This window comes from Ambystoma mexicanum, chromosome 8 (genome assembly GCF_040938575.1).
Source record: "Ambystoma mexicanum isolate Mex_15411 chromosome 8, UKY_AmexF1_1, whole genome shotgun sequence".
NCBI classification, from domain to species: Eukaryota; Metazoa; Chordata; class Amphibia; order Caudata; family Ambystomatidae; genus Ambystoma; species Ambystoma mexicanum.
This window is the reverse complement of record NC_090929.1, coordinates 1,623,984,432-1,624,008,200: the sequence shown is the minus strand read 5'-3', so window position 1 is coordinate 1,624,008,200 and position 23,769 is coordinate 1,623,984,432. Positions and strand designations below refer to the sequence as shown.

Below are 23,769 nucleotides of genomic sequence, written 5' to 3'. Positions count from 1 at the left end.
GTGATTCCATCAAATAGCACCCTGCTGGCAGCTGACCTGCTACTGAATGCAAACCTTTTGGATGCTAATGCCATGCTTTCTACCTGTGGGGATGAGGCATGTGAAAAGTGTCTTTTCATTAATAGATAGTATTTTTCTTTCTTGTTAGGGTGGGGTATGTTTGTAGTGTTTTGGGGCATGGTAAAAGACACCAGACCCAATATATAGGGAATACCGAGTCCTCTATTATTCTCGGTTGAGCCTGTAGGGATGCGGCAGTGCTCATTTTCAGATCTTTAATTGGCATGTGCATGTTTATTTTACTTATTTGTTTCACTTGTACCTCCATTCCGAGCAATGTTTCTAAATTTTAAACTTGTATCTCCTTGTCTTTATTACACAAATATCCCTCTTTTTAACTCTCTAATGTTAGGTGGAATATTTCTGCTGCTACAGACTGGGGCATTTAAGCTAAAAAAAAAGATAGCCATGTTCTTTAGTAACATTTGCCACTCTTACACAATTGAAAGGGGGCAGGGATAGTAACCTATGTTTTGATATTATAAGCACATCTCTGCCGCAGGCGCACTTCCCACTTAGCCGTCTTACTTGCTTTATAATCTTAGCTTGCAGGCTGAATTCATCCATTTGCTGCAGGCACACTACCTCCTGAGCTATTTCACTCAGGGTTTGGACCTTACTGGGATCTCCGCAAGAGCTATATTAATCCACTTCATTATATTATTTGGTTTGGGAATTGGTGGGATTGGAACCTGTATCTTTAAGATTTATCACATAGGTCATCAGAAAATCATTAAGCGCCTAAAGAAAAACACGTTTTCAATAGCGACTTCATGAACTACTATTCCAGCTCAATGGTTTCCAACTGCAAAATACAGAGGAGACCAGAGATAAATTAAAATTATTGAGAGTTTCGGATCAGCTAACCCCTCCCCAGCAGCCACCAGATTAAAGTTTTTCTGCCCAGACACTGCTCTGCCTGTACTCAATCAAAAATGTGACAGCAGCATTTGTTCAATGATCCATTTACAAGATAACCATAACATGCCAGACATGCAGGAAAAGCAGTACTTATGTATTTTGTAGAGGAAACTATTTGGCTTCCAGTCATAATTAATGATTATTCTGCTGAAAGCGAATATCTAAATTTCAGCTGGAATTCAGCCAAATATCAAATTTTTTGTCGGAATTCGGCCAAATTCTTACTCGAAGATGAATTTTGGTAAACCCCTAGTTTGTACACATCAGTTACATAAAAGTCTATAGCCAAAATACCACCTTTGTGTCCAACTCCTCTCTCCAGCATGCCGCAGCGTGTCTCAGACGCAGAGATGGCAGAGCTTTGCTGTCAACTTCAAGTGTATTGAGAGGTGCACAGGCATTTGAGCATTCAGGATCAACTCTGGGGTGGTTCTTTGCAGCAGCTTGGATGGCATTGAAAGTGTCCAAAATGGTTTCAAGAATGTTCAGAGATGCATGGAGACCCAAAGTCATTCCCTTGGTTCTGTGTTTGCTGGGAGTCCCAGTCCAGGGACTCTGGGACAAGGTGGGCCATTCTGTTGTACGCCCAATCCAGGAAGCTTCACTGGTGCCTACAGGGGTTCATTTGCCTCCAGGGACAGGGTCCTGGTTCCAATGCAGCCCTTTGTTCCCAGGAAATGTTTAGGGGACAAAGATCTATAGCTCTCCTCTTCCCCAGATGCCTTCTGTCTTCATATCTATGCCAGAGGACGTTGGGATAGACTGTACTCCCGGAAGTGGTCCAGAAAAAATCTTGTTCTCTTGAATATCCAGCTAAAACAAGGAATACAGGGGTGCCCCTCTCCTTTTATAGACAAAATGCCACAGGGTTTGGTCCAAAGCAAGCATGCGGTAGGTGGTCCAACTGCTTTTTCCTTTGCCTTATATCACATCACACCCAAAGGGTCTTGCTTGCAGGAAATGGAGGGGCAGGGAAAGGAGGGAATACTAGCAGAAAGCAAGATGGTGGGACCATTTTCCAGGCCAACCTTCCCTCTCTTCTCTGGCTATGCTAACTCTGCCCTCTTTGCATGCTTGATAGTAGCAAAAGCATTCCAGTGACTAGCAACCTGGTGTGAGGCTGGTGGCTTGGCTGTTTCAGTGCTTCCTCTAAATTACTGTTCCCACAAGACCTCATGGGGGAGATGTATGTGCACTGGGGGAAGGTGTGTCCCTTCCTACTGGGGAATCAAAGGTAGAAGCATCCTGGCTACTGTTCCACAAGGCAGCTATGGGGGCATTCAGCCTGGACACAAACACACACCTACCCTGTGACATATGAGCTTCTACTCACAGAGTTGACACTAGTGGGATATCCGATGTGTGTGGCTTATAATAGTGTGCTTATTATCAGTCATCATGCTACAACAAGGCATGGCTTATTTGTAGAGATTAATATGCCATCAGACTGATTAGGGCAGACGATTATTATAGTTTAGATCAGAGGGACAGATAGTTAAAATGCCCCTCCGTCTGCAGTAACGGTCACTGCAGCTGTCAGGGGAGCACATGCAACCTTTGAACCTGCCATGTGCCACTTAGAGAGCAGGGAGCTGCGGGCACCTGTAGGCTGTCTCAGCAAGGGCACATGTGCACACTGTAATTGTAAAAACAAGGAAGGGATGGCTGGAAGGTTTAGAATGAGCACAAGCATCCCGAAAAATGTTTCAGCTTTGTTGGGCCTCATCAGTGAGGAGTAGCTTGGGTCTTTAGGCCCAGCAGGCACAGGACCCAGTCTGGGCATACCCGTCCCACTCGGAGTGACAAAGCAAAAACCAAGCTTGATTTGCATATGGTCTTTCCCCTTCTGTAATGGCTTGGCAGGCGAAGAACGATGGTCTGGAGGGTTGCCCAGAGCAATGCCAGACGTTAAGAATAATTCTAAACCTTCCAGCCATCACCTCTTTGTTTTCACACTGTAACTGTGTCACATAACATTGTGAAAGAGGTCTACTTAGCAGGCCTCTCGTTCGGAAACAGAAAGACCTGCATCATTTTACATAATAACGATCAAAAACAGAGCTTTCACACCCATCCATCGCAGAGGGATCATTGGGAGTCAATGCCCAAAATATTTGAGGATCCTGAGGTTTCAGACCCTGGCCCAATAAATACATGTGTGGCTGTGGAGCCCCTGCACACCATGCACAGGATTCTAGGGTCTTACCCACTGGCTACCTTTCAGGTAGTCGTTGCAAGCCATGGCCTTCAAACTTTATCTGAAAGAGACCGTAAACAATGACTTCCATTCTGAGGAAACGATGGTAGAGAGGAGGGACACCTCATGGGAGAGAAACCACGTGGGTCAAGTGGCATGAAATCCCAGTTGAGCGCCCCCTTAATCAGCAGAAGCAGAAGAATCGCACTGTTTGATATCAATACTCTGGCTGATCATTAGTCTTGAAGCGACAGCGCCGCAAACAATGGCATTAGGCCCTCAATCCCTCCAGAAGTGAAGGCGCGCATTTATCTTAATTAAAATCACTGCATTTCATAAGAGCGCCATTCCGAACATTTAGACAGAGCCATGACTTTCGCCCGCCTCTTTAATTGAACCGCAGAAAAAGTTAACATGCTAATGAAGTTTCATTCAGATTGCAAATTATGATCCAGTCTCAGAGTCATCTAATTAATAGCGGCAGAATAATGACAAACAAAGCAGGGGCATTTCCTGCATCAAATTACTTCTAAATAATGAGGAAAAAGCCAGTTGAAATTGAATTCACACTGAATGCATAAAGACTATGGGAAAAATAAACAAAAAGGGCAAAAACACAAGACAAAAATCAGCACGTCTCACCTGTGGACCCAACAGACCAAGTGATGTTCAGGTTGAAGTTGTTGGAAGCATTGATGGAAATATCCAAATTCTTGTTCGACTGAAAAAAAAAGAAAAATAGTGAAAAAAACAAGAATCAAAACTCAAAATAAAGAAAATCATTTCTCGATTTTTCTTCCAACAAAATGTCCTGGGTATGTTAATAGGGCTTCCTTAAAGATGAAGGCTCGATACCTGAACTCATATCCGCCTATGCGGCAGTTCATCTTTGCAATATTTGGGTCACTTTAATCGATAACTCTCTTCCCCAAATTCTTATAATTACTGCACATGGATTAATGAGACTCCAGTTCAAATTGGAAACTGTTATTGTCATTGCTTAGTACAGAAGTGTGTCAACTATAACAAGGGGCAAACAATCTCAAAGTTAGGCCAAGGAAAAGAAAACTGGGAACAATGATGTCAACGATAAAGGGCACACCGAAATCAACAGTGTCTTAAGCCAGTTTCCGATCTTGATGTGTGCCGAGAGGCGAGGTTCTCTGTAGTTCCTGCTTCCTTTTTATGCCTGAAAAAAGCCGACAGAAGCCAGAGGGTTCCCTTGCAACAACTGCCACCATTACTGATCACAGCCATGCACTTATTGAGGTGATCATATTTCTTTTAGCGCTTAGGGTGGGTTACGGCACCTGAGCGTTTAGACTACTTCCTATGTGCTGGTAATTTTGTGTCTGGCCACGCTGGATGCATCAGCACTTAGAATATGAGTACATTGGTAGCGCCAACCATTCTAAGCAAAATCTCATGATAACGAGGGCCGGGAGGATAGCTCAGGGGTAACGCGCTCGGCTTGGCAGCAAGACGACACGAAGCAACACATGTTCGATCCTCAGGTCCGCGCTTAGAAACCTCTGGGTATGAAGCGCGTTATAAATAAATAAACAATTACATTGTTTTTAACAGCAATGCCACATGCAGAAAAAGCTCTAAAATGTTAAGACCACCAGACAACGCCCATTTTTGCAGACTTGCCGCTATTGTTCTTTGAGCGATATACTGTATTTTAGTATGTGTAGGTTTGGCATGGTAAGCTGCTTTCCCTGATTTCCTAAGATATGCACTTGCTGGATTTTAGAAATTAGGTGTGACGGTATCTTTTGGGGATCCCGTTGCTTTATTGACAGTAATTGCTTTGTGGTAATTTACTATTAAGTAATTACTTAGAAAAATATGGGTATTTATGGGTTAAGGGATAAAAGGGGGTGGGGCATGTTTTGGCTCTGTGTAGTAATGAAGGGGAAGGGGAGGTATGGGGTGAGGGGCCCCAAAATAAAGAAAATACAAAATTCAAAGTCAAATGTCGAAGTAGTGGTAGTAAATTACCACAAAGTAAATACTGTTGATGAAATGACATGGAACCGGCTATTTGTCTAATGAATGGAAGACTCGACGGGTGATGTCATTTCACCAAAATGTTACAGGTAGCGGAAATGATATAACACAACACATCCTTTAACAACCCCCCCCCACCCCGACAGTGAGAACAAAACAAAAGTGATATCCCAGAAATTCACTGGTGTAATTGAATGATTCATTTAATTTTATATTTACTGAACATTTCCACAGCAGAGTGTTAATAAACAGTGAATGAAAACAGACACAAGCAACTAGCTACTCACTACAATAAGCAAATTATGACAGCAGATTTACTGTCGACACTCAGATTAATTACATAGCAGGGATTGCAGAACAGCAAGCTTTTGCCTAGAACTCGAATAGGTTGGTATACATGGAAATAGAAGGTCTCACATTTTGAGTTGCCAAATTCTCTTTTAATTGGACATTTCAGTTGGTTTTTTGTTATAAATTCTTAGCATGTATATTTTGGGGTAAAGAGCACACCACGAGACCCGCAAGGCTACTTGAGTGCCGAGGTGCGTATTGACCCTTAGAACTTAAAAAGTGAGTTGGGCATGGAAGTCACGTGCAACCAGGTTAACATGGGATTGCTAACCAGAGAGACCATGGATGCAAGGCCTGAAGGTGGTTGAGAATTGGGGCGCCCCCTTACCTGTTCCGGGTTGGCGATGAAGTTGATGGCCGTGTGGTGTCGATCATCCTCCTGGATGAGGCTGAAGGTGAACTGGTAGTCGATCAAGAGGCTATCTGAGGACCAAAAAAAAAGACAACATTTCAAAACAGGCTCCACTATGCATTTCTGGAAAGCCATTGAGTGACATGCACACCCTCCCAGGCTACGGTGACAGGGCCTTCCCAACTGCCCAACAGCGCGGTGTGCAAAAGACAATTTCCTCTCCCGGTCACAACCTGCCTTCCCTTGAACATCAAGCATCTATTGCAGGATTGCAGTCTTATTATAAATAACATCATCAGTTTGTGGGAGCGAGACAAAGGTTTTCTGCGTGTTCGCCCACTCAGGGATTTTGTGGTCATAAGGCAAAGCTTTCTATAGGTTCAATTAAAAATCTGTAGCTTTTTTTACACTGTTCTCTAGGCTTGGTACATACTTTGTCCGAATTGTTTTTATTTTTTTTATTTAACCAGCCATTTCAGAATAAAATAACTAGTTATGTGAAAGTCTGACACTACTGTTATATAAGCAAAATCTGATTAATGACACACTTTGGCCAAACAGGAACGACCACCTTTCAAAAGTAGCCGTGCAGGGTAGTGGTCAGTGTATGTGGGTATTTTTCAGAGCAGTGACTGATACTTCATGGATGAACCGTGTGTGGGCAGTCACTGTACTCACAAGCAGCCCAGGATCTTTCATTCGATGGGTGCAAAGGCCATTGACCACTTAATGAATTCAATTTGGAGGATCGTACCGGTAAATGGCTTGGACCACAATCACAGACTACATCTGATGGGCCGAGTGCCTGATGGGCGGTCCCAACCCACACTACCACTTCCTCTTCCTCTTCTTCAATATTCCTAAATGTATTACCTACTAGAGTTCCTGGGAAATCTTGAAAGAGCAGTGCCTTTCTTCAAGCCATCTTTGGAGGGTATTGGGTAAGATTGTCCCCAACATGTCATGGTGACATTATATATGGTGACCATATATATGGGGTCAAGGGTAGCGGGGGTCATTGTTACATGGAACCCTTTGCAGTAAAAAAGGCGCTCTGTTTTAGGGTGTGAGGAAAATACTGCTATTGGGGGAGCAACGGAGAGTTGGCCCTCAGGATTGGGATGGTGTTTTGAGGCATGAGTAGTTGATCAGACAGAACAGATATGAAATGTCTGTCCTGAATCCTTGGCAGTACTACCCCAGAGGGGTGTGGTGGGAAAATAAATATTCCCAGAAGTCCTGGAGGCAGCTTAGAAGATCTGCACAAGGGAAGCACTACAAGCTGAAGGCACTGGGAGGTACTCACATTAACACTATCTACTTCTCTTGTGCATGCGGTAACCTCTCCGTGGTACGCTGCGTAGTATGGAATTTCCCCACGGGATGTACCCGAAGGAAGAACGATGTAGTGTTTGCATATAATGTTTCCCAGTGCCCGGACATACCAGTATACATTGACAAAAGAGTTACTCTATGGTGTAGGAACCCAGGTTATATCCATTTGATGTGTCCTTGCTTTCCATAACAGATGCATCCCTACCCAAACTTGAAGCACACTCTTTCAGTGGTGGATTACACACTTCTGGGGTTGGAAAGGATACATGTGTTGGGGTTGGAGGGTTGGTGTGATCAAAGGAAGGGGTGATACAACACATACTCAAGTGTATTGGTGTATTTCAGTTTCCATCTTCAGGGAATGCTATCCATACCTATGAATTGAATGTACTCTTTGGAGGGAAATTCACACCAGTTCTCATAAAGGAGAGCATGGAAGAATCCTCTGCCTGGCACTTGGGACCAATAGGGAGGTGACGCGGAGGGGGTGGGTGCCTCCCTGATCTATTGGACGATTAGCCAGGTGGTGGAATTCAGAGGAAGGTCTTGTTACCTTCCCTTGGTCTCCATCGCATGGAAGTGGACATTTGCACTAAAAACCACCAGACATCCAGGCCCCTTTAACTAGGAACACAAAGTCATGATTGGCAGGTTCTGTGGGGCCTCGTGCAACATGAATAGACCTCCTGTGAGATCCACAGACTCTTGAACTCACACAATAGCCATGAATAGCCACAAACACCACTGAAGACAGGAAAATAGGGTTAGGCAATCCCATGCCCATCCAAACTGTACTTACCTGCATAACAACAGAACATAGGCGTGTTCCTTCCACACACAGCTCTCCCAGACTCTCCTGGCTTGCATATAAAATCCAAAATGGCCGCCAAGGCCCTCAGACTTATGTTGGCTCTCTCAGGCTCAACTGCACCCAAAGGACGCTGGCAGCATTGACCAAATACAGAGATCCAACAGGTGGGAATCCCCTGCAAATCTTTGCCCAAAATACAACCCCGGGGTACACACTACCCTAAAAAGGCTGTCTTTTATTCAGCAAGTGTGGTTTACAGGAGCAGGCTAAGGCTGGAAGTTGGCAGAGTGTGGAACATGATAAAAGGACTGTGGAGGAGTGGAGGCTACTGGAGGTCTGATGGGAGAAGGAGTCAGGCGGAGGAGATGCTAAGGGTTTGTAGGAAGGGGTAATATCAGAAGGGAAAGGTTGAGAGATGAACGAGGAGGTCATACTTGGGGGAGGTAGCGAGCATCTGGAGGAGGTGAAAACCTCAGGAGGAGTTGGTGAGGTAGTGGATGAGGTCACTATACCAGAAGGAAAAGGTGACAACATGAACGAAAGGATAACACCAGGAGAAGGAAGTTGTCACAGATGTCACAAAAACTCTGAGGTCAGCGCACAGCTAAAGGATTTTTAAGTTTGTGGGAATGAGGGTAATCCCTCCCTCTCATTTCCTTTGGGATTCTCTCCCTAACCCAGGCATCCGTAAACCCATGAGAATACTACTCAATGGTAACCCCTACTGTCTAAATGCTATGGTTCCATAACACAATGACCTTCTAAACAACCAAAGGAACATCCTGGCTGTCCCTGCTCTACACAGATGTTAGTGTTCCATCTGTATTTTTGGGAAGTGCCTTGTAGACACCCAGCAAGATTTGTTATCTTCCATGCCCACTCTCTTCTTTCCCTTCTCTCTCTACCCCACCTCTACCCCACATCTCCACTCGCCGAGTTTGCCTTCTCTTTTCTCTCCCATCCCTCCAAAGTCTTTCACACCATCTACTCCTCACCTCCACCCTTTGATGTTACTCCCCCATCAAACCACTACTTCTGTTTCCAATCCACTACTCCTACTCAAACATCCTCCTTTCACTCAGTACCCAGATGCTTCACAGACACTCCTTAACATACTCTTTCTAGCCACTCTCGCCGCACAACCACACACTCTCAGCCTGCATCATTCGTGCACTCACTAAGCCAACACTTCACCATCTCAAATCCATGCTTCCATACTCCACCATTCATTTCTTCCTCCTGGTGGTTTCTTACTTCACCACCTCCATCTCCTTTGACCTCACACAGTCAACCCACCTCTTTCTGTTTCCTGTCTCCTCCTTTGTACTTTCCCTCTTTCTGTCATTGACCAGCTTTCCCTAGCTAATCCTGTTCTATCTTCCCCTCCTCGGATGTACATAGGGAAGCCTTTACATAGGGATAACCCCCCCCCCACTTTCTCCAAATGGGCTGGTCACATACAGACAATGCCAATGATGGAAGTTCATGGGACCCGGTTTCCTGGGGCCCACTGGTAAGTGTGTAGGGGAGGGGTGGTGTGAGGGTCAGGAATGCGAGATGCATACAAAGGTATAGTTTTCTCAAGAGTTGCCATTTTTGTGAATAAAAAGGGGTGAGATAAACACCTATCTTTCTGTAATCTAACAAGGATGCCCCTGCCCAGCAAACTAAAACTACAGAAAAATGACCTACTGACCAAAATGTCTCTGACCCTCACACTAATACACACAAGAGAATTATAGAAGGAATGTTTGTCTGTCTTTAGTTCAACAAAACAGCACACTAATTCAAACTCAAAGGTATTAGAAAGTACTCTTTGTGACCAGAGGTGGTCTCCCTTCCCCTGGATGAATTCAGGAACACCCTGAGTGAAGTTGTGATTCAATAAAGTTCAATTCAGTGTAACAAAAAAAGTATTTTCCATTCACTGTGTCCTTCCACTTATCAAAGTAAATGTCTCTTTCACAAATGCTTGGTCACACATCAAAACAACTGTTGTTTTCTACAGTCTCCTGCTTGGTAAAGTAAATGTCTCTCCCTTAAAACACAGGTTCATAAACCAAGGCAATTGTCCTCTTCAAAATGTCAAGAACGCATTAGCTCATCACACCTTTTCTTCAAAGGAAACACTTTTGTCAGGATAGCACAGAAACTACTTTTGGCAATACAACAGTTCCTAAAAAGGTGTTAATGTTAACAAATTCTTTCCAACACACCTTTTTTACCACAAACGCAGTTCTTCAAATCATCTTCTTCTTTCCTGGTATACTCGCCTGCCAGGATGAAAACTTCTACAGCTACTATTGTGTTTAGTGGCAATGCGTGGTCCAAGATTCTCCACACCAGTATACTAGGCAATGAGGTTGGAACAATAACTGCTTCTCTTTATAGTCTCTTGACTCTTGACAATGTGGTTTACAGATCGCCCCAAGTTGATATACCATAAAAGGGGAGTCTGTTCCTCTGTATGACTCTTCTGTAGCCTTTTGGCTGTTGGCAACGTAGGTTACAAGTTTCCGCTACTTGGTGTCCCATATAATGAGAGTTGCACCCCTGCTGCCATTGTATTATTCGTATGTGGCCTCTTGGCTGCTGGAAATGCGGTTTACAAGTATTCCCCAATCAGTGTCCCGTAGAAGGAGAGTTGTACCCTGTCTGCCCTTGTCTTGCTTCACTTGGTCGGTATTCAAAATTATTAGTTTCAGCGAATTGTCTTATTCGGAGCATCCCAAGGTCACCTGGTGTCTCAGGCCAACAAACTGGTCTTCTCTTGCATCTCCCTTTCACTCGCTAGCACTACAGTGGATCTTCTAGGGCCTGTCCGGTCTGCTGACAGCTCCGGAATGACTGTTGCGGTATGCGTAGTCCTTTGATGGCGCTCCGACAGCTCTGTGGTGTCTCCGCTTCTGCTTCTTTACTGGAGTGGTTCACTGCAGGTTGGAAGCTCGTCTCCCACATGGCGTAACTTTCCCAAATACTGCTTCCAGCTGCACTGAATCTGCACTGCCACACGCCTTCTTCCACGTCGGCCTCGGCTGGCGTTTCTTCTCCCTCAGCGAGTCCTGCACTCAGACCTGCTGCTGCCTCTACTGCTCCATCAGTGCCTCCTTCATACAGCTGTAACTCCTTTCGGAATTTAAATGTCCCTCTCAGATACTTCACACTACAACAACTAGACCGCTCATTATTTTTAATGGTACCTTTAATCCTCATGAACTCTGAGTACCTCTTTCTGATCCCAGTACCACAGGCATCATGGGTTCTGAAGTCCATAGTGGTTTTATAGCAACAACACCTGTTTGTTTACAGTAATCCATCAATGATTTAGGAAGAAGAGGGGAATCAGGAGGTCAAGAGGTCACTAATGGACCTTATGAGTCCTCTCATGTGATCCTCCCACATAATACCACACCCAAGGTCAGGATCAGGTAGCGGCTGCCTTTCCCTGGCCACATGAGAAGAGGCCCATACCAAGGTCTTAGTGATAATCTCACTGGATTCATCACAGTGGTGCCTGTTTTCCTCTTTGCCCCCAGTGGGTTAGATGTCAGTCTGTATAAGTGGAGGGCTGGTGCTGGAGGATGGTCTCCCGGGTCTCCCACCATTACCGTTAGCTTGCTTTCTTACGGGTTGGCTCATCGGGCATGTTTGCAGGATAGGGACATCCTTTATAGTCACGATAGCTTCTGTTCTCGCTCTGACTCTTTCGGTTTCTTCTTAGTGGTTCTGCGGTACCAGTGCTCCAGGAGTCTGGGCATTGTTGCCAAACTGAACAGTCCACCTCTCCTGGGTCACGCCACTACTCTCGACTCGCTCTTTCTCCTGGAAGTTTTCGCCCCCTTCTCTCTCTGGCTTTCTGTTTCATCTGTGTTTCTTGCCCACAGCACTATGTGGTTTTCTCCCAAACAGAGGATCTCCCGGTCTTTTTCCGCCCTCCCAACTAGGCTGGTTTGAAACTGCCGGGTTTCGATTATCCTGAACAGTAGTCCGTTTTCTCTTTTTATTATCGGCTGCTGGGTCCTCCCCATTGGAGTATTATAGAATGTTCTCTCTTTTAGTTGATCACTCTTCACTGTGTGTTCATTCTTCTTCATCACAATAGTGTTTGTTTCCAACCATTGAGCAATCAATATTAATCGTTCAGCATTCTTCTTCACAGTAGTTTTACTACACGGATATTAAGTTTGGATCTTGGGTGTTAGGTCACAATAACAAACAGTGGCTTGGTTTGATGGATGTCTCTGGAGTTCTGATGTTACTGTTGTTCTATTAGCACCCTGAGGGTTGGAACCGGCCAATCAGGTGGCTGGAAACGTGGGCTGATACTCCCGATCCAGCCCGCATTCCATGCCGCATAATATCTAGCTCCGCAGCCCACCATCTCCCACCCTCTGCTCCCTTTTTTCTTTTGATGATCCCAAACCCCCTCCCCAACCCCACTTACCGTGTTTGTGGTGGTGGCACTGCCTGCCGCCGCCAACACAGCAGCTCTCCTGCCCCTTCCTTTTCCTGCCATCATGGTAATAGATGAGGGGCTCCATACGGAGCCTCGCCTTCTATTACCATGGTGGCCATCTTGGCAAAGCATTTTCATTCATTGAACCGGACGCATGCGGCATCCGGTTCAATTAATGAAAATATATTTTTTTTAAAAACTACCCGGGTTACCGCTTTGATAACCTGGGTTGCTAATGGCATTCTTAACCCATTCCACGAGCCATACCGGGGGTAACGCCCCGGTGCCCTCTTTAACCGCCCGCGCTTCACTCCAGCAGTTAACTTGGGCTGCCGGGCTGTTACTCCCGGTAAGGCCCTTGGAACAGATTAAGAACACCATAGAAGAGCGGGCTCTAGGGAGTTCCACTGCAGAACCAGAGTCCTTGTCCCCCAAAGGGGAGCCTCTCCCTGTGAGGGCCTGCATTCCGCCACCCCCACGTGGGATTATGGCGTAGCGGGTTCCCCTCTCTAGCCTCACAAGGAAAGGCTCCCCTCTGGGGAGAAATGATTGAATACCACAATTTGTCACAGTAGCTATTTTTTTTGAATATCTAATTTATTAGAGATACATTTTACTGTTAAAGCCATTTTTTTTCCTTTAATTTCTACGTTGTTGTTCAGATGAAATGTTTTGAATGGAGCATTGAGGGGCTTTGACAACTTTTGTGAATGCAACGCTGACCTATAATTGACGGGGATGTGGCTGGGTTTCTTTTATCCGTAAAAATCGGTCGCCATGGAAACACAAGGGACTAACGACTGGTCACGGAAGAAGCACGATCAAGGGGATTCATTGAATGAACCAGTTCAGTGGTGAGGAGTCAAGCTGTTATAAGTGCTCAACCATTCAGTTAAGGCCCTTGTTCACATGCCTTCTGTGAATCATGCCGCTCCCAGTGGATACACATACATGGACCAACAATGTGATATAATGGGCTTATTACACTGCCCTATAGTTGCTATTTTCAGACCATGAACCATGCAGAGTCACTAATACCAATAGCATTATGTATCTATGTGTTCACGGTGATAACACTCCAGATTCCAGAATGACAAGCTTGATGGCACTGTTGCATGTTTGGGGAAAAGACATAAGAAACCTGCGCAACGCACACGCAAGCCCTCTAAAAGTATTCAATAATTTTTTCCAGAACTTGCTTTGAGCAAAGTAACCATACAAATACCATACGTAAACCAATATAGTCTATTTAATCCTTGGTTGTTGTTGCAGACACGTGTTTTGACCCATAAGGTCTTTTTCAAGGCTGATTTCCTAATGTCTTTGATTGAGATGATCTTAAAATTATCATAACATCTGTATTCTAGAATTGTCAGCTCCAAGGATGGCTGCGTGAAGGCTGAGCTCCTACACCTGAACTGAATTCCCTGCCCTAACATGGCTGATTCTATCATTTCTGACTCAAAACAACCAGCAAAACGGCAGAAGGGAGATGGTGACATGACCTCAGATGAAAGAGTGGATAAAATATTGGACCTGCTGACTAAACTGACTGTGGATGTCAATGAAATCAAGGAAAAGATGACCAAGGCAGAAGAACGGTACACTGAACTGGCTACTAACTTTAATAGAGTGGAGACTCACTTAAATGTAATGGATGGCAAAGTGGAGAGGATGGTAAACCAAATTAAGGATCTGCAATTAAAAAATGAGAAGTTGTCCTTGAAGCTCTCACAACAGGAAGACCTTTCAAGGAGAAGTAATATCCGGATCGCTGGCCGAGGACACATAGAAGAAAACCAAGGGAATTTGTGGAGAAAATGCTGATCTCTTTACTCAAACTAGACCCTAAAATGAATCTGGAATTGGAGAGGGCACACTGGAGTTCGGGGCCCAAACCTACCTTGGGCCAACGACCCTGACATTTTTTCATGACATTTTTGAGGTTTCCAATAAAAGAAATGGTGCTTAAAAAAGCTTGTGAACTACATGATTTATCCTGGAATGGCCATAAAGTGATGATTTTTGGGGATCTTCAAAGCTGCAAAGGACAAGGCAAAAGCAAAGAACCTCAAATATGATATGGTTTACCCTGCCATCTTCCGTGTTGTCAAAGATGGTAGGTTATTCTCCTTTAATGACAATAAAAGTGCTGAGGCTCATCTCAGTGGCTTAGGAAACGAGGTGGATTTGGAACAGCCCATGGAAGCAATTGCTTCCACTTCACAGAGGTCGTTGCCTTCCAAGAAGAAAAGATGATTTAACTTATAATTTGGTACAATTCCTCTGTTTCATTGTTTACTGTTTTTGTTTTTTCCCTCTCCATGTTATTGGTTACTTCTCTATATAAGAAAGAAGAAAAAGAAAAATGTCGATTTCAATGAACCGTTAAGTCAGTTGCATCTTGTTTATTTTCGTGCTGCAAGATGCGGAATATTAAAGGAAAGGTCCTAGCAGCGTTCATTGCGCATTGCGTCGATCACGTTCATACGACGTAAACTGAACGCAAATGGAACATGGTGGAAACACGGATGAGCGGTCAGTGATGTGGAGCCCTCGTAACTGCCTGCCTGCTGGTGTGCAGATGGCAAGAGTGGAAGAAATGACTCTACCGTTTCAATGCAGGTGAGGACGTGTGATGGGCGTGGTCTGCTGGCAGGCGCAGTGGGAATGCAGTGTACATGTGTTCATGTCTTTAATGGTGATTGATGCCCGACCCGCATAACGGAGGAGCTCTGAGACCCTTTCCACATGCTGCCAATCTGCTGGTGTCTCCCCTATGGTGGGTGGCTTACGCGTTGTGAGGTGGCATATGTGAGCATATTCAGCCCATAACGATGGCAGCCAAAGCGAGCCACTGACTGCCAACGTGGCAGACCTGAAGTTTCAACCACTCACTAACATTGACAGAGGATTCACCCGACCCCCCATTAGATAGCAAAGCTGGTTCATTACCTGTGGACTCCGGAATGGGTGCCTCTCAAAGTACAGCCCCGTGCCTGGAAACGATGACACACGGTCTGTACAGTACATGTCTTGTGGCACTTCAGTTGATCTTGGTATCAGGTCTTGTTTATATCCTGAGTCTAACGTCTGGCCCTCAAACTGAATAGTGTTTCTTATTGATGGTGATTGCCCAGGAAAAAGCTTTGACATTCTGATTATTGGAGTCATACAACTATGGAATGGATGGGTGTGTTTGCACGTTGCTTCATTACAACAGACAGACAGAATAAGAATATTCCATGTCAATTTCAGTCCCCTTGACGTTTATTCTTTGAACTGAACTACAGTGGCGTCAAATGGTCAGACTACTAGAGTAAGCCTCATGATTTATAGCATATGTGATCTACCCTCAGGCTTGAAGGCTACTTAAACTGCATGAACAGTGCACCAAAGATATGTTTAATTTCATGGCCAGCATAAGGGAGGAATAAGGAGCTGAATGTGTGCCCTTTCGTTGCATTTGGGCAAATGGGACTTTTGGTGGGTTTCCATGAGATGCTGGACTTCTGTGCGACTGTTCAAGATCTAGTGTGTGGTATGTGTATTCAACCACACCGGTAAATAAAAATTATTTTAAAAAGGGGGGGTCTGTTTAGGCTTGGGGGGGTGAACACATTGACTCAGTAGTGTTTGAGACACCTGCATACATTGAGGAAGTCATCATTAATAAGCTCATCCTGAAAGGAAGATGGTAGAATGAGCGCAGGTCAATGGGTCATTGTATGGCAAATGAAAGTTCCCTTATCATTCACTGTTTTTGGCTCTATGGTGCTTTAATTCATGTCTTTTCACCACTTTGACTTCGGTTTATGCAGTTAGGCCACTGTTACTAGAAGGGCTATAGGCTGTTTATGTATCTGTGTTTTCGTTGATACTTTAAATGGATGTCATATTAATCCGTCATATCTTAATGTTAGGGGGGCAGTGATAAAATCAGTAATTTCTAAAGTTGGATAAGATTTTTTTGCAAATGATTATACAGGTTAAACTGTATCGGAAATGAGTGCCTTATGTAAGCGTGTTAAATACATCTTAGTTATTCAAATGCTTGAAGATGAGCTGGAGAGTGGGCCGGGGATGATTATTTCAAAGTTATTTGAATTGAAATAAGACATCAGGTGTAGGAACAGGAATATTTGTAAATATTGAAACTCAGTATCACCTTGCGATAGGTGTAATGTTAGATTTAATGTATAAGTATCTAAATGTTATATGTGTTTGTTTGTGTTTCTGTTTGTCGTGTTTATCCATGTTGTTTATTGTCTTGAGGGCACACTTAAAATTCTTCTATTTAAGCTCCCTTCGATATCACTCATTGGATGTATAGCTTGATTGGCTAAATATAATTCAGGAGGGGACTGCTGATGGGTGAGTTAAATATTTGTTCTAGGAATGTTAAAGGCCTCAACATCCCACGGAAGAGGAAGCAGGTACTAACCAGATTAAAAAGGGAAGAGGTCGACATTGCCCTTGTTCAAGAAACTCACCTGCTAGACGAGTCGAAGCACCTTCTTAAAAATAAATGGTTCACAAAAATTCTATTGAACTGTTACAATAACAAATCAAGAGGAGTGGGTATATTGTTACGCCAAGGGTTAAATTTAGTGGTAGATAAAGTAGTGATGGATGGGGATGGAAGAATTATTTTCTATAGATACTAAGTATGAAGGAAGATCTGTTACAATTGGATCTATCTACGGCCCATGTACTGGTGGGAATTCTTTTTTTAAAAGGATATTATCACTATTAAAGGAAATGAGTGGTGAATACATAATTCTAGGGGGTGATTTCAATTGTGCTATTGACGGGAGGATGGATCGTGCAGCGCACTGTAGATATACGGCTCAGAATTCAAGCATGGCATTTAGGGTATTTTTAGACAGTCTAAACCTGGTGGATGCTTGGAGGTTTATGCACCAAAAAAAGAGGGAGTTCAACTTTTATTCAACAGTCCATGATTCTCACTCGAGAATTGATTATTTCCTAATTTCGGAGAAGTTGAATGAAAACGTCCATTATGTAAATATTAAAGAAAGGGGGATATCAGATCACTCACTGATGACCATGCAAGTGACTATAGGACAGGTATGTTTGGGGTTTTCCAAATGGCGGCTAAAACCCTACATTTTACAAGAACCAGGAGTAATTGAATCTCTGGAGGAATTCACGAAAAATTTCTTTGAATTAAATATTCACTCAGCTTCTGATAATATGGTCTGCGACAGTTATAAGGCGGCTATAAGAGGGGGACTCATGAACATTACATCCCGGGTAAGGAAAAAAGGAATGGCAGAACTTAAGAAATTGGAAGATGATCTGAATGCAGCTAAAAAAAATGAGGACAAGGCAGAAGTGGGAAGACTAAGGGAAGAGGTTAAACAGGTAATGGATATTCAATAAGAAAAAGTATGTTCTTTCTGAGGCAAAAATTCTGGGAGCAGGGAGACAAAAATGGTAAGCTCCTGGCGAATAGACTTCCTGGTCTCACAGAGAGTTCCTTTGTTCAAAGATTGGAAGGTGAAAATGGGGAATTTACAATAAAAAAAGATGAAATATGTGAAGATTTTAGGAGGTTTTATAATACTTTATATCAAGAGGAGCAGTCTCCAACACTGGACAATATGGATACATTTTTTGATAAAATTGTTTTGCCCAGGTTAAATGGAGACCATGCAGAGATTGTAGATAGTCTTATAACTGAGGATGAAGTATTGACAGCGGTTAAGCAACTTAATAGAGGTAAATCACCAGGCCTGGATGGTGTTCCAGTTGAATTTTACCAGGGGCTGAGTGGAGTGTTGGTGTCTTTCTTATGCACTCTGTATAATGGTTTTATGAGGGACGGGATCATTTGCTCCACAATGAGAGAAGCTTGTGTGGTGGTTCTGCCAAACCCAGGGAAAGATCGTAAAACATGTGAAAATTACAGGCCAGTTTCGCTTTTGAATGTGGACCTAAAAATATTTACAAGAATATTGACTAATAGATTGGATGCATGTGTTGGTAATCTGATATGCGTCTCCCAAGTTGGATTTATGAGAGGTAGATACGGCTATGATCACATTAGGACACTGATTAACGTTATGGGACTGCCAAAGGCGAAAACCCAGGATACCCTGTTAATTTTCATGGACGCTGAGAAAGCCTTTGATAGAGTCAAAGGGTCCTTTCTGTACCATACCCGTAAGAAAATGGGATTTGGGGACGCGTTCATAAATACCATTCGGGCATTGAACTTCAACGTTAATGCACAGGTTTGGGTGAATGGTGCTATGTCTTCTTCTTTTTTCCTATACAGGGGACAAGACAGAGATGCCCACTGTTGCCATATCTATTCATTTTGGCACTGGAATCGATCATTGCATACCTAAAACAGGAACCGAGTCTTCGTGGCCTTCAATTCAGGAATGATGAGGTAAAAGTTTGATGTTATGCTGAAGATATGACTATTTTCTTGTCTAATCCAGCAGAGGGGTGCGAGAAACTTAAAAGAATGTTTGATGAGGTGGGTCTGTTATCTGCCACAGGATAAATTGGGGGAAGACGGTGGCCTTCCCACTGGATGTTAGACAACCACAGGATGTTTTGGGTTCATGGAATTGTCATTGGGAAGTGGGTGCTATAAAATATCTAGGTGTTTATTTAGTCCGAGATTTGAAAAGAATGGTTGGATACAATGTGTCAAAAATATTGGAGAACGTAAAAAGGGATATACTAAAATGGGGCCAATTGAAGTTGGGATTATGGGCTAAGGTTAATGCAGTAAAAATGGTTCTTTTACCAAAGATTCTCTATATCATACAGTCCATCCCGTTAAAATTCACTAAAAAAGTCCTTGGTTCTATTGATAAGGTTTTTCAGTCCTTTCTCTGGGGAGACGGTAATAGGCCAAAAGTGCCTAAATATATATTGATGCGTCCTGTGAAAGAAGGAGGTTTTGGGTACCCAAACCTGAGGAAATACTGTACTGGATTTGTCCTGAAAAAAATCAACTTCCCAACTGGCATATCATTGAGAATTCTCAGTTTTCGCCTTATGCTCTAAGTGATATATACTCTATGTCGAAGCTGCCGAATTCGGGAGTGAAATTACCGACCATGTGTACTACTAGGGAGGCATTACAAAGCTTTGTGATAAATAGTGGTGATAATGTCTGGATGCATTATGATGCTTCTCTGTGGCATAATATGGGGCTGCAATTAGCGAATAATGCTGGAAAAGTTGGATCAACAAAGGTTTACTCAAGATTCGCGATGTGTGGCACAATGATCATATGATTCCCTTTGATCAACTGAGAATGTCTTTCGAGATTGGGGGTAGGGAACGGGAGCGTTATAGGTCTTTGAAAGCTCTTTTGATTGAACGGACTGGTATGCTGAATGATGCAATGACAGAGAGCCCCTCAGTGTGTGAGATTATTCGCTCCTACCCGTGTGCTGTATCTACGTATATAAAGTTGATGTGATGGATAATCCGGAAGTGGAAGCATGGTATAAGCTTCGCCAGACTTGGATGGAGGACATTGATATGATATCCCTGTAAAGGTATGGGAATATCTGCTTCATATAGGGGTACAAGCAAAAATGGATCTGGGGCTACGATACATTAGGCAAAGGATCCTTTACAGATTATATTGGACTCTGTCTAAGATGACAAGATTGGGACTTTTGGAAACTGATTCCTGTGGGGTTGTGGATGTTGCGGAGGTACTTTAACGCATATGTTGTGGGTATGCTCAAGAGTATCTGACTTTTGGTCTGATGTGTTGGATAGATGGCCATTGTGGTGGAGGAGCAACTTCCACATACCTTTTGTTCAACTATTTTATTGTCAAACAGGGGTAGGGGTTATAAGGCCAGGGATAAAGCGGACTGGATAAATAGGAGTTTTGGTGATGGCGGCAAAGCATATACTACGGGTTTGGAAGTCAAGAAAGAAACCTAAAGTGGAAGATTGGTTATTGGATGTGAAAACTCTGTCAAATTATGAAAAAGTTATGTTTTTAAAACAGGGAAGAGAGGGTTGTTATTCACGAATATGGGGGTCCTTTAATGAATTGTATGACTAGGTTTCCTGTATCTTATATACAATTGTTAATTTAAATTGGTCAGGGGGTTGGATTGATTGATATATACATCATTGTTTGTTGTGCTTTTTGATGTGTTCTTGTCTTGATTGTTGTATGTCCAAAAGTCATTAAGTGATTGTAAAATAGTACTTTATGATTGCGCTTAATTTATCTGTTTCATGTATTATAAATAATGTTTCATGAATATTGTTAATGTTCTGCATTTTACAATGTAAGCATTGTAATGGTATTGAATTGGAGTAATGTTTCTGTTATTTGTATGTATGTTCAAAATAAAAATAAAGTGATTAAAAAAAAAATATATATATATTGTAACATCTGTGAATGCAGTGGCACGAATACGAGTGACGCGCTCTGTCGAACACGGCTTCAGAAACACATCTCCGAATGTACATGAGAGACGACTAAGTCATTAGCCCTTTCCTGATTCCAGCATCTATTGCACTGCATTTACAGATACTTTACAATCATTTCAAGATTATCTATGCTAAGGCATTCAGTCCATGATTGTAATTCTAACTGCAACGCGTTCATTACTCTTCACAGCCAAAGACATTAGGAGACATTAGGAGAACAGCCTTGAAAAAGACCTTACAGGTCGAAACACAAGTCGGCAACAACAAGCAAGGATTAAATAGACGTTATTGCTTAACACTTTGCTCAAAGGAAATCCTGGAAAGAATTGTTGAATGCTTTGATAGGGCTTACACGTGCATTATGCAGGGTTCTTCTGTCTTTACCCCATTGTTTTTGGTGGCTTAGGGCATGGCCGCTATACATGTCGACACGCAGCATACCCCAAGGCTAATGACTTAACCGAAACATCCGAACCCAGTGAAGTATCAAGGGGCTCATTACACCGTTTTCCCTCCTTCTGCTACTGTACTTCCTTATTAAGAGCTATCGCCTTTTTGAGGCAGCACTGCAGATCAGAGGTGTTGCTAGGAGGGTCTGGAGGGGCTATAGCCCCGGTCTTTTTGTTGTAGCCCCAGATAGAAGCTCAGGGGCTGCAACAAAAAGGCTAGCTAGCCCCGAGACCCGATATTCCCGACATTGGCGTAGCACCGGATCTCTTCCACACCCCTGCTGCAGATGTTTAAGCACATCAAAACAGAGAAATAAAGAGAACAGCATTAATTGTGAATAAGAAGTCAGTTCTAGTAAAAAAAGAAAGTGCCATGAAAAAGTAAGTACATTGGGGGTGGAGATAACACTGGCTTTCATTCGATATTGTAAACCCACCTCTGATGGCTCAATGTACTTTGCCCTTGGAGGAGGCGAAACTCCTCCATGGACCTGTGACCTTCGGCTCTCTAAATATGTTGAATTGCAACTGCCAGTAGCCACAGCTATCAACATCAATGGCAGGAATCATGGGAGTCTTAGTCCAAAAACATCTGGCGAGCCAAAGGTTGCAGACCCTTCACTGAAGATATGCGTGCTGTCAATAGGACAGCTGGCTGACTGACCCCAAGGGGAATGTTTCAATGCCAGGGTGTTGTTTACAGAGACCGGCAGTAGGTCTGACTGAGGATCCATCTCTCGGAGACAGGTGGTGAAATTGAATCAACCACAGAAAACAGCAACATTGCCTGTCAGTGTAGTCAGCTTCCAGAATTGGCAATTGCCTGAAATCACTATCAGGTGTTTTAGCAGACAGTCAGGCGTTCTCAAAACACACACACAACAAGACATACTTTGTATCAAAATATGGATTGTTTAATCCTGAAAACTAAATGGCTAACAAGAAGCGAGATCTATCAAGTGTAGCCATTCTGACCTGAATAAGGCCCGACAGTAGCGATTATGCGTCGAAACATTTGTAAAACAGCGCCTGCCCTCCAGCTCATTGTGCAATATTTAGATTCCTCTGCCCTGAAGAGAGTCTTTCTGTGACATGTCTTTCAGTCGGGAGATAGTCCAGAGTTTTTCCAGAGTCTGCAGAATTAGTGGACACAGCCTGAGGTTTGATTTGATTCTGGAAAACAGTGCATCCATATTTGAATTGCCTTTGGCCATTGGATCTGGCTTCTGGATGCAGATATGGGCAGTCGTTTGCAAAGAATAAAACTAGACCTGCGGGCGCAAATGCTTAATCAGCATAAACCATCGCCACGTTTGGTCCAACAGACACTGCCATAATTGAAAGCACACAAGAAACATTTCTCAATTAAATGAGAAACATTTGTCAGCAAGTCATGTTTTGTACTTGGAAATGTTTTGTATTTGGGGTCTCGATTGCCCGTAAAGTAGGGTTTCTCCCCGGCCACTGTACTAATTGAGTTTATCGCAGTGATTGTGTGTATTGTCCAGAAAGATATATACCAGGAAATGCAATCTTCTGGATGCAGTCAGAGTAGTGCCACTGTGGATATGGAGGTTAATATCCGGTCTCAGACCCCATGAAGCTAACAAATACTCACAAAAGTGATGACTGGCAGGTTGCAAGTGCCTCGCAGCCCTGCCCCCTTGTTATCTAAGTGACGCATTTCTCCCAGCATCTAGATATCCCGAAAGGGATTCAACCTACCAGCGCCGGCTGAAGATTGGTCATAGCCCATTTCAATATGATGTTTGGGAGCCCCTTGCCTATAGTTGAGAAACCAGTGGATACACAAGCATGGAGTGAGGATGTTAATAGCTGCAGGTTATCACTCGGCAGCCAGCCAGCAGGGAGCTGAAACACTATATGTTCACTGAAAAGCCAGTCATTGCTCTTTATCAGTATGATGCTAATGCAGACGAAACCGGAATAAAAGGCAACAAGGCGATAACTGTGCCGGGGTCCGGCAAATGCAGTCTGTAACACGCGCGAAGCAAAGTGCACATTCCATGTCATGAAATAAAGAAATGTGTTTGTGTCGTAAGACTGCCAATATGGGGGGCTGCTGCTCAGGGGGCTGGTTTTAGCTAAAAAAAAAAAGAAAACAAACAGAAAGGCCCTGATGCCTTCCCTGCAGCCTACTACTCATGTGGGTTAACGGTACTCTGTGCAAGTGATGAGCCTAAAAGGGTGGTGACTTGCAATATGCATCTTACATTCTGGCCCATACTTCTGATGTGCAAATTTCAAGAGAATGGAATGGGCCATACTGCGCATGCATGTTTCCACTGTGGACAGTGCAAAGCAGGCAGCGGTCTGAATGCACCCGTCTGAAACTGCTTCCCCCTGTGCCTT

General features: G+C 43.5%; 1 protein-coding gene across 1 annotated transcript in view; it reads right to left on the bottom strand.

The window, feature by feature from the left end:
* ATRNL1 (attractin like 1) overlaps window positions 1–23,769 on the bottom strand; it is a 2,575,823-nt gene that overhangs the window by 1,024,404 nt on the left and 1,527,650 nt on the right. Inside the window, exons 22-23 of the mRNA XM_069611898.1 lie at window positions 5,871–5,965; window positions 3,821–3,899 (exon numbers count right to left, since the gene is read on the bottom strand). Of these exons, the coding sequence (XP_069467999.1) occupies window positions 3,821–3,899; window positions 5,871–5,965 (174 nt within the window). The remainder of the gene's footprint in view (window positions 1–3,820; window positions 3,900–5,870; window positions 5,966–23,769) is intronic.